At 36.4% G+C, this 12059-nt stretch overlaps 1 protein-coding gene across 12 annotated transcripts in view; it reads left to right on the top strand.

The window, feature by feature from the left end:
- nrxn2a (neurexin 2a) overlaps positions 1–12059 on the top strand; it is a 432106-nt gene that overhangs the window by 117303 nt on the left and 302744 nt on the right. For 11 of the 12 annotated variants that reach the window (XM_051877575.1, XM_051877573.1, XM_051877574.1 and 8 more), the window contains one exon: positions 2040–2054. The exons of the other annotated variant lie outside the window; for it this stretch is intronic. In XM_051877575.1, the coding sequence (XP_051733535.1) occupies positions 2040–2054 (15 nt within the window). The remainder of the gene's footprint in view (positions 1–2039; positions 2055–12059) is intronic. 12 annotated transcript variants of the gene reach the window in all.

Genomic DNA, 12059 nt, shown 5'->3' with positions numbered 1-12059 from the left:
AACTGCTCTATTTATGATGGTTAATCTTGGCAGCACTTTGCCTGTTGTTGCCAGCTGGACTTAAAGTCAGTACATTCATCATTTCCCATGACTCCAGCTGAGGCAGACACTCTTATGGAGTAGGGAAAATGTGACATTTACTAAAAGCATGTTTGTAATTACATACGTCAACAACAGCTCAAAGCCTTTACTAAGGCAGATTTAACACATTATTTAAAGGCTACTTAATGTATATTTGCATTGATCTTGGCATTTTGCACCATTCATATGTACTGACTCTATATCCTCTGTGAGAACCGTTCTAGTTCTAGCAATAGGTACATTAGATGAGCAGTCCTTTCATTTTTGGGTGAACTGTCCCTTTAAGAATGTAATTGTTTAATATGGAGTGTGTGGATGCTTAGCATAAGCCCACCTAAGAGAAGCGTTGCCTTCACTGTTATAAACAGAATATTATTTTATATTACATTATGTTATATTAGATTAGATTAGATTATATTAGAGAGATTGTGTGTGCCAAATATGTTCTGTTGAAAAAAAAAAAAATGTTATTAATATAAAATTAGATGTAGGAGAGATGGGGGCTAGCTGTCACAATTTTACTCCCAGGTGATTTAATACAATACATGTTACAGTAAGTAACATGGGATTAGTTGTCACAATGGAAACTTGCTATATATATAGATAATATTTTGAAAAGATCATCTATCTTTGAAATATGAAATTCAATCTCAAGTCACCTTCCACGTCATATCTCTATACTATATAAACTTTTGCCATTTAATGGGTTTGACTAAAATTTAAAAAGAAAGCATTATGAAGCACAGGTTATTGGTTACAACCAAAATTGTATTTGAATGTAGAACAAAACACGTGAAATAATGTAATAATGTGTCGATCGTCCCTGACCTGACGCTTTTGTCCTCAGTTCAACTTTTCAGTCAAAATCTACCATTGTCGACCCTCATCTGAAATATGAATGCATGTTATTGTGGTTGTAATGTGTTCATTTGTTACCAAAAAAGCTTTTACAAAAATTATTATATTGAGATTTTAATTTGAATAGATTTTGAAGACGAGCTTGTGACATTTGAAACCAAAATGCAAAACCATTCCTGGAGGGAAAACACAGTAGTGCAATTGAACTTACCCTAACCAAATTTACTATTTGCCATAAACCATTGTAATGGGATCAATATTCACGTTTTCCTTTGACAAAATCAGACTTGCAACACTTTTTATGTTTTTGGCAGAATTCTTTTGACGTTCTGGTTGATATCTTTTATGATCACAGTACACTAGAGGAGACCATTATTTTAGGCAGACTTTTCCTCTGAATCTATAAAATATTGGTTATACATTTGAAGTGTTCAATACATAAAGCAAGTGTTTTGTTTTGTTTTTGTTTTTTACTCTGGGAGGTTTCCTGGTGCTGCCTGCACCCTCACTACTAGCACTCAGAATTCAACTCATTTCCTCAGAATTACAACTGCTTTGGCTGACAGTGGAAATATAGTGCTTTTGTATTCATAGTTTGCAAACAGAGCAAAATGAATTCTTTCAGTGTGAGCAATGTGCTATGTAAATTAGTGATATTTCAGTGTTCACTAAAAGAACTTATTGTAGTCATTCAGTCATTGGGCAAAGCTCTGTAATATACTGTAAATGTATGCTTTTCTTCTTTTTTGGCATAATGAAAAAGACCTCATAATCCATTATGATTTAATTTCCTTATTTTTAACTCAACCCATTTATTTTCCTTTGTGCTCTCTGCATAACAGTTCCGATTGTGTTCTCTCCTCGTTTTAAGATGCCATTTTTCGTATTCTCGTGCAAATCGGTATGCAAGCCAGTTCAAATAAGTCTTAATTGGATCCGTTGCATGTCTTCAGATACTAGCGATTTACTTTTTGTAAAGACCAAAAATATGACTAAATAAGACAATGAGCTAATCTTCTGTTTTGTACATCTATAATCTTTTAACCAAGTTCTGGAATGGTGCCTCTGACTTTGTTTTTTTTTTTACTTTTTTTCCACAGGTGATCTGGAATCAGGTAAGAATCCTTTTATTATTTCTCTCAATTTTCATAATACATTCTCAACCCTCATCCCTTGAGAGAGCACATGGCTGCTGAAAGCTTTTTGATATGCACATTCTTTCTCCGTAGTCGCAGGGGCCTGGATGTGGTGTTCAGCTTGTATCCGTTCAAGATATGAGCAAGTTTCACAAGCAATTTTGATTTGAGGCAGTAAGAAACATGTGGCTCGCCATTAACATTTGGACTCACTTTTGTCTTTTCTTTTAGCCGCAGCTGGTTTTTGTGGTAACGTGGACCGCTTGGTCGCTCACACGAATTGAATCATAATGTCCTGAGCGCAGGTTGCCTTTATCTGTCTATTACATCAGAACAGACAGCTAGAGTGGCCAGGAAGCTTTGAAGTGCTGTGAAAGCTTTTATAAATTTGAACTCTCTTACACACGTTACCCGTTAGACAACGGCACAAAAAATAAAAAAATAAAAATGTATTTGAGGTGATTGACACACATGTCAGGTTTTCACATCTGTGCTTTTCCACGCTGAAATAACCACATTTACCATCCCAGGCAAATATTCCAGTGAAATTCGTCATGCTGTATTTTGGGAGCTTAGTCATATTCCTGCACACGGCTTCCATTTAATTAGAGAACTGTATCACACATCTGAACTCACCATATCCTCCCCGCCAGGTGACTCAAGATGAAAGACGAACCACTTTATAAAATAACATTTTCAGTGATTTGACAGACATTTCCGAGGGATGCATTAGCCATTAGCCACAGCAGTTAAGCGCACACACTCTACGCTATCAGTGCCAGCTTTGTTATGGAACCTCGTAGTTCAGCTCTGAACAGCTACGTTTGAATTTTTTAGTATAATAATAATAATAATAATAATAATTATAATAATAATAAAAATAATAAGTTACATTTGCTGTTCAAAAGTTTGACGTCAGAAAGAAAAAGAAAAGAAAAAAAGAAATACTTTTGTTCAGCAAGGATGCATTAAATAGATCAAAAGTGACAGAAAATACTTTCTTGAGCAGCAAATCAGCATATCAGAATGATTTCTGAAGGATCATGTGACACTGAAGACTTGAGTAATGGTGCTTTGCCATAACCGGGGTAAATTACATTTTAAAATATCTTAAAATAGAAATACTATTGTATTTTTGCTGGGGTTTTTTTTATCAAATAAATGAAGTCTTGTTGAGCATGAGAGACTTCTTTCAAACAAATTGTACCGACCCCAAATTTTGAAAGGTAGTGTGCATGTATATGTTCTTCTTCCTCTTCCTCTACCTTCTTCTTTATTATTATAAATTGTATTAAGGAGCTTTTCATCAGTTCTACTGCACACTTGAGTTGAATCAAGCGTACAGTAGCATCAGTTCTGGCAGGTCACGTCAGTCAAACTTGCATCAGCTGACTCCTAGGTGAGTCATCTATAGGAATACGACACCTATCCCAGCATTCATATATAAGCTCCTTCAGTTATCAGCAGCTTTTGCATTTCACAGGAGCTAATTACCCTCCTCCATCCCCAGCTCCTCCTCTCGTCCAGTCAGGATTTGGCCTTCTGGTTTCCCTTTGAATCAGACTAATTTATCGAATTATGTTGCACATTAAATCATTGAACATAAAAAATATCTGCGCATTTATGGCTGGTTGCTGCCCTCCCTGCTCTTATCCATGCTAGGCTGCATGGATGCGCAAGGAGTTCTTGCCCACAACAGAATTATACCGCCAATCCAAACTCTATGCCATTATCAATCATATCCGACAGAATAAGGCTAATTATCTCATGCTAGGCTTTTGACTTGTGCCCTGGAGTGACTGATGGGCAGTGTTGGGGAAAGTTACTTTTAAATGTAATGCATTACAATATTGTGTTACTCCCTACAAAGTAACTAATTGTGTTAGTTACTTTTTATGGAAAGTAATGTTACATTACTTTTCCTTTACTTTTTCTCACCTTGTTAATAACAACAAAAAAACAAAGTTCTATTTTTGCCAAATGTAAAAACCCTTCACAGCAAAAGTGAAATGAATAAGCCTAGGGCTGAAGGAAATGCAAATTCACACTTGTACAGTAGAGGTCAATAAATGGGAAAACAAAGTAACCTGCGTTACATATTTGGAAAAAGTAGCTCAGATATTTCGTTGTAAATTTAAAAGTAATGTGTTACTTTACTAGTTACCTTAAAGTAATCTGATTACGTAACTCAAGTTATTTGAAATGCATTACCCCCAACACTGCTGAGTGGCAGGCTTGGTTGTTTTTTTTGTTGTTTTTTTTTCTTTCTTTTCATTTTAAGAATAAACAAAGTGGCATCAATGAGTTTTGAGTTTGAAGTTTTGAGTTTGAAAATAAATGGTGCAACAGTGCAATTTCAAGCTTTCAAACAACAAAATAAACTTGTTACTACTTCTAAAATGTCTATACACAATGTATCCTCCAGCCTAGGGTGAAGTTAGTGAGTACAAAAACAACGATTTGGGACAAATGTGACATTTTAATGGAAAACTATGCTAGTGGTGCTCTTTGGTGCATCAGAATTTTGAGCAGCCTCCGGAGTCGTAGATGGGCGCCACTGGTTTGGATACACTCATGGAAAACAATATGCTAGAATTTTAGGACACTCCATGTCGTTTGCCAGACCCCCTTTAAAAATCTGCTTTACTCAAATATTGTAGTATAGCTGTATAGTACGAGTAAAATCTGTTTAAAAGTCAGTGATCAGTTATGTTCTGTTTGTGGAAGATTTTTTATTTTTTTTAAACAATAGCAACAACTTCTCCATTGCTATGTTTTGCCAGAAACTATTGCGGAATGCTTAGTATAAACACTTACGTAAGGGTAACAGTTAAGGAGTTTGTTGCAATGCTCTCAGAGAAATCCCTTGCCTCAGGGATTTTTTTTTTTTTTTTACCTCTGGGATACCCTAAAGTCAACCCACTTAAGGGTTTTCATGCAACCGGTTGATTTTCAATCAATTTTACATCTATGTCAGCACATTGTACTGAAAATCATGCTTGTCTGAGTTAGCAGTCATTTCTGGAACACAGTTCTCAGCTTGTTTTGAATGTGTAGCCAACTTAAAGGACATGATGCACATTTACACTGCACAACATAAATAATTAGTTTTATTCATTTAAAGGGTTAGCTCACCCAAAAATGAAATTTCTGTCATTAATTACTCACCCTCATGTTGTTCCCATAATACCTTCGTTCATCTTCGGAACACAAATTAAGATATTTTTGATGAAATCCGAGGGTTTCTGAACCACACATAGGCAGCAACGTCATTGCACGTTTTGAGGTCCAGAAAGGTAGTAAAGACATTGTTTAACTAGTTCCCCTGACTACAGTGGTTCAACCTTTATGTTATGAAGTGACGAGAATACTTTTTGTGCTGCTCTCTCCACGATGACGAGGAAGTATCAGCAAAGAATTAATTGATTTCTAGCCTTGCATTAGCTTTACTACTAGATATATTTATGGAGATGATCAGCTGTTCGGCTGAGCTTTCGATGTTGTTACAGAAAGGCCGAAGCTGATCGGTCGGTTCTTGTCACATGACCTGCGGTGCGCTTGCGGCATTCTGAAAAGTTGAGATGTTTTCAAAACTAGTGATGTGTTCTACGTTCACAGAGCGTCACACAAGAGCGGTTAATCAGGCGCGCCGGCGCCATCGTGAGGTCGGATCATTTTCTTCTCTTGCTGTATTGTCAACTTGTCTAATTGTAATGTTTGCTAACATTTTTATTCAAAATCACAATTTCTCGATTTAAAAACAATAAAAGCAAGGCAAAACAATAAATTGGAATTAATCGAAAAAATCGGAAAAATCGCCCAGCCCTAATAACCAGTATGTTAAAATCCCCCTAAATTCAACTTAAAAAATTAAGTTCAGTTGCTGCCTTAAAGGGACTATATGTAAGAATTTTTATGTTTTAATCACTTTTTTATTGCCATTGTGTGGACAGCTCGTCACAAAATTTAAAAAATGAGACCTTCACCGACTTCCTAGATTGTCTATAAAAGCCTGTAGACTAATTTTTACGTGAAGGACTGGGCCATTTTTGCTGGGAATATCAAAAGCACATGACGATAACACGTGCCCCCGAGAGCCTCTCTTTCATTGTATGACACGTAGGATTAATTCAAACTATAGTCTCACATAGCCAGATCTATGTAGTCTATACTCTCAAATATACTTTATAACCAATAAAGGCCTTCTGAAGTGAATCAATGCATTTGTGTATTATTATTTGTGTTATAAAGTGAAATAACGAGCTTCTGGCACAACAGCCATACGCATTCAACGTACGTACATTGATTGGCTTTAGAAGGCCTTTATTAACCCCCTGGAGTCGTATGGATTTATTTTTTCATGGATGGATGCATTTTTTTTTTTTTTTTTTTTGTCTTCAAAATTTGGGCTGCCATTCACAACCATTATAAACCTTGGAGGACTAAGGATATTTTTAAATAAATATCTAATTGTGTTCATCTGAAAGAAGATAGTAATATTCACCTAGGATGGCTTGAGGGTGAGTAAATCATGGGATAATTTTCATTTTTGGGTGAACTATCCCTTTAACATGAACTAAGAATTAACAATACTTTTACAGCATTTATTAATCTTAATTAATGTTCATGTCAACATCTACAGTACCTATACATGATTAAAATCAAATGTTGTATTTGTTAACATTAGTTAATGCACTGTGAACTAACATGAACAAACAATGAACAGCTGGATTTTTATTAACTAACATTAATAAAGATTAATAATTACTGCAACAAATGTATTGCTCATTGTTAGCTCATGTTAGTCAATACATTAACTAATGTTAACAAATGAGACCTTATTGTAAAGTGTGACCCGTTTTTTTTTTTTTTTTTTTTTTTTTAAATCTTGCCTAGTTGAATCTTGTATAACTTAAAATGAAGGTATTGATCCATATTTTACAGTGATAGAGGATGCAGCATTTGTGTCCATCACCAGATCACTTTTGAAGTTGCAAGTGCAAGCTCTTGTTTATCTGTTTGGCTGCTCAGATTAGCCGCTGTCCTCCATGTGCATCTCTGTGGCTTCCTTTCTGACTCAAATAGGTGGCTTTAGTATGTTTCTTTATCACTTGCACTCTCTCAGTCTCTGTATGAGAGAAAGACAGAGGTTGGGGCCCGGCAGTAATATGTAATGGGGGAAGGGGGTCTTATCGTCTTTCAGTTGGAGTGGAATAATGAAAAGAGAACTTTGTTTTTAATTAAAGCGGGACCTTTGGGCATGATTAAGGGGCTAGTGATTAATCACCTCTCTGGTCCACTGAAGAGGCTGTGCAGGTCGGGCCCAAAGCCTGTGAACGGGAATGATTTAGCCATGAACCCTCCAGAGAGAGACCCGTGTTTAGACCTCAGCACAGCGGGACACTTCTATGCCGTTTTACATAGGGATATGAACCTGCATGATATTTTTGGAGTGGATTTCCACAATTGAAAGGTCAGCAGTGTAATATGAATGTGTCGGATGCAGTCACATGCAGTACCGGTGGTGGGAATGGTAATATATCATGGTGAGTTTAGTGGCAAAGCAGAACAGCTGACTTGATTTTAACATCCGTTTTTATGTTCAAGAGTAATGTCTGCATTTGAAACGATAAGCTTGACCTGCCTATTGCTGATTTTCTATTATATTTCAAGGAATATTCTAGGTTCAGTAAAAGCTCAGTTGACAACATTGATTGCTACAGAAATTTCCACTTGTCCCTACTTTTCTTTAAAGGTGACCTATTATGCCCCTTTTTACAAGATGTAATATAAGTGTCAGGTGTCCCCAGAATGTGTCTGTGAAGTTTCAGCTCAAAAAACCCCATGGATTTTTTTTATTATACCATGTTTTAACTGCCTATTTTTGGGTGGGAGAAAAAATGCGCTGATTTGGTGTGTGTACCTTTAAATGCAAAAGAACTTGTGCTCCCCGCCCTCAAGCTCGCGATTCCAATACACTGAGGCATAAACAACACAAGAGAAGCTAATGTGGCTAAAGCTACACACTGTTGGAGAGACTCTTTAAGAACAAAGATGCGTTTATTAATTAAACAGACTGCAAGCATTTTCGGGTTAAAAATGAAAAGAACGGCATGGCTTTGGTCTCCGTGAATACAGTAAGAAACTATTAGAATACAATTAGCCACATTTAACAGTACGTTAGCAACGTGCTAATGAAACACATTCAGAAAGATAATTTGCAAACATCACAAAATATATATGAAATTTAATCATGAACAGTTGATATCGATCCATTTCATTTTACTGACCCTCGTGTGCAAAGCAGTCTGATGTAAAATGACTTGCATATACTGGTATATGAATTTATCTGGACACATTCCCTTCATAAATAAAATTAATGTTACACCACTGTGTCCTTAGTGGCTCAGATGCCAGGAGATTATGGAGACTCATATGTTTACTATTATAGCTGTTAACAGATCAGTGATAATGTTTACACAGCTGAGATATATCACAAGCTCGGGGACGGTCGTTCTTGATTGCTGATGTCCTGCAGAGTTTTGCTCCGACCCAACTCACCTTCCTTCATGGAGCTTTAGTAATCCTGAAGACATTCAAGTGTGTTTGATCAGGGTTGTAGCTAAACTGTGCAGGACAGCTGCACTCCAGGACCAGTATTACTGGTACACTGTTGTCGCTTGTGAAAACAAAATGGCGGCGTCGTGGGTGGAAACATACAGATTCAGGGGGCAGTAATATTATAAGGAGATCCCCTTCCTACTTTACAAGGGGAGCGAAATCTAAACAGCTCATTTTTTTACATGCTTGCAGAGAAAGGCTTACCGAAACAAAGTTACTTGGTTGTCCTTTTTCACGCTTTTTGGTTTGGTAGATGCACCGAGGACCAGATTATAGCACTTAAACGGAAAAGTCAGATTTTCATGATAGCCTATGGCCCCTTTAAAAAAAAAAAAAATCAAAAATCAAAAATCAAGGTTGAGGCAAGTAAATGGGGCCCATTTCTTAACATTAAAATACTGTTTCAGTAGTATAGTCAAAAGATATAAATGTGTTAACACTTATTAAGCTTTTCTATGTGAAATTATATACAATTTTACAACTCTTTTTTTTGCCATGACAAGTCTTAAAATGACTGGAAAATAGATTCAAATAATTCAAATAATACACAAGTTTTAACAAAAGAATTAAATGTAGGTGCTTTTATAAAAGTATAAGCTTCACATTTCTGCGTTAAATGCTGAAAAACTGGCCCATTTTACTGGCCTCATAAGTTCGATTTTTGTTTTTTTCAAAGAAAATGAGGGACAAGTCTTTTTTGTGGTAATCAACATTATGCCATAAATGCTCTAGATTGAGCTTAACTTGTATTGAACCCTGAATATTCATTTCAGGCCCACTAACAAAACGTTCACACACATACGCAGAGAAGAAAGATTTACTATCTCACTAATGACCCAGGCCCCAAACTAAGCTAATTCGTAATCCTGAATACATAATGGCTTGGCAATGAGCTTAAATGAGCATATCATGTCCTTGACGTGGCCTTGGCATTCAGCAGAACAGGAAAAAGAGGAATAGAAGGAATCATGATTTTCATAAGTGCTTATTTCGCAGGCAGCTGCATTTTTCTTTCATCTTGCACTCATTTCACTTTCTCTCTTTGTCTCCTGTCCTTCTCCTATTCGTACATTTGTCAACAACCAGCAAAAAACAGGCACAAACATCCACGCTTATTTACCATAATCTGATTGTTAAATGGCGGGTATTTGAAGTATGCAGCTGCCCCCCTCTGTCGGCAAGATCTTATCACAGTAGTAAATATCACAAAGATACAATCCTTTTACCACTACACACTTATTCACCTGAGACTTGGGCTCCTTGATTGTAAAATCATGTGCTGCATACTAAACACAGCTAACTAACAAACGAATATGAGATCCCTCCGCATGCACCACAGAGGTTTGGTACCCGCAGCAGTTGTTGCTGTGGCGAGTAAACCCAGCTGCATTTTTTAAGGTGAATTAATGCAAGTAAATCTCCGTGCCTCTTTCCTCCCTGAATCTCATCCGTGTAGAAATCCAAGCCAAAGTTGCTGGCAAGGTCAGGGCTCAGAGCTAGTCCAAGACCTAATCTACAAAGCAAACCCATTTCGAATGAGCCATGCTGTTTCTCCATCCAAGGGATCCGGAGGAAAAAAAAAAAGATTCCTTTTTCACATGACCTTGGAGGACTTTTTTTTTTTGCCTCTATTGTTATAATATTAACCCTCTAAATGCTGATGAAGCTTTTTTTATTCTCTAGTGCAGCAGATGGTGGTAGTGACACCGTTATTGGTCGACATTGTTTAGGGTACCCTGTGGTTTTTCTCTGAGAGATCACCTCCTGAAGAGGACATTAATCAATGCAGCTGTAACCAACCGCTCTGATCTTTGAAAAGGTCACCTGATTGGCTGCATGCTTGGTGACAATCAGAGTGTCAGATCGGCTAAGAGCTCATTTATTCACTGAGATAAGCAGGCCAGTTGCACTGAAACTGTCAGGAAAGGTCCAGGCCATATTTCACTCCTAAATCAACAAAACAACAAATTATATGTTGCATAAAGAAAAAACAGCCTATTTTTATGACCAAGGTTTTTTTTTTTGCATGTGGCATTTCATGACTGTCACAGTCTGTTTAGTTTCAGTTTCAGTTTATGGACTTTCTGTTTGTTTTCCATGATCACATGTTCTGTTTCCCGCCTTCATTATTAGTTCATTAGTAACACCTGTGTCTTATTAATCATCCTTGTTATGTTTGCTATTTAGTTTCCCCCTGTTCACTCAGTCTTTGTCCGTTCACCGTTTGAGTAAGTTGTGTTGGATCTCTATGCCTGTTACCCTGTGGATAGCGTCATTAAACTAGTATTTGGATTTATTCTCCTCGTCTGTGCTCCTTCCTGCAACCGACTGTAACAATGACATTTAAGCACGACATTTATTTATTTTTAATTTATTATTATTTTTTAGTATAGTTACATTTATCTGTTGCTTTCAGGGTTCTGTTAATCATCTGTTTTTATGCCAGATTTTATTTATATATATATATATATATATATATATATATATATATATTAGATACATATAGATTCATGATTTAATCTACAAAACTAAAATATGAAGAGTAACACATTTGTCTACTGCTGTAAAGATATTTTTTTTCTACTCTTGGTGCATCATCACTTTTGGCATCCTTTTTGAATTTATTTATGTTGTGATAACCCATTGACATATAAAGAGGTTAATCTGGGTCATTTATAATCGCCCATGGTTGTATAGACGTTACGTCACATCACACTCTGAAATGGCTGCTAATGTCTGTCTGCGGTCGTGGACTCTATGCACCAGAGGGTTAAAATGATCTCCGCATAAAGCAGGAGGGGAATGAATATGTTTTCATAATGTTTTCAAATTTGTTTTCAATATGTTTTCAAATGTGTTTCTTTAGCCATTTAATGAATAAGTGGATACCTATGTTGAGACTGTGAGGGAGTCATGATTCACTTCAGATGGGTTCATTGTGTTCGTTATGTTGCCTATTGATTACTGTTAGTGTGGGCAGAGAGTACACTCAACACATCCGGCCTTAATCAGGAGCAATATAGGTAAATGCTTATTTCCTCTTTTATTTCACATTACTTAAAACCTAATACTTTCTTTTTTTATCTTTTTTTTTGCAGGGCTTGTATGTTGTTTTGGTCCCTATGTTTTCATTTTATTTAATTTTTTCTTTAATATTGTGAACAACTATTTTCGGTTTCAGGCCAAAGTGGTTTCGGAGGGCCAAAATCAGTGACTGAAACATGCATTTAAATTAGCGCTTCTCCGATGGCATGTTTTGACTGTGTTCAGTGTCTATTCGAGCACACAATGTGGATACGCTACAACAGTTAAACATGTAGATACTTTAGCTCTGGATTTCCAATATTAATTTCTTGAATTTAA

The sequence above is a fragment of the Ctenopharyngodon idella genome, chromosome 21 (genome assembly GCF_019924925.1).
Source record: "Ctenopharyngodon idella isolate HZGC_01 chromosome 21, HZGC01, whole genome shotgun sequence".
Classification (NCBI taxonomy): Eukaryota; Metazoa; Chordata; class Actinopteri; order Cypriniformes; family Xenocyprididae; genus Ctenopharyngodon; species Ctenopharyngodon idella.
This window is presented reverse-complemented; position numbering and strand designations above follow the sequence as displayed.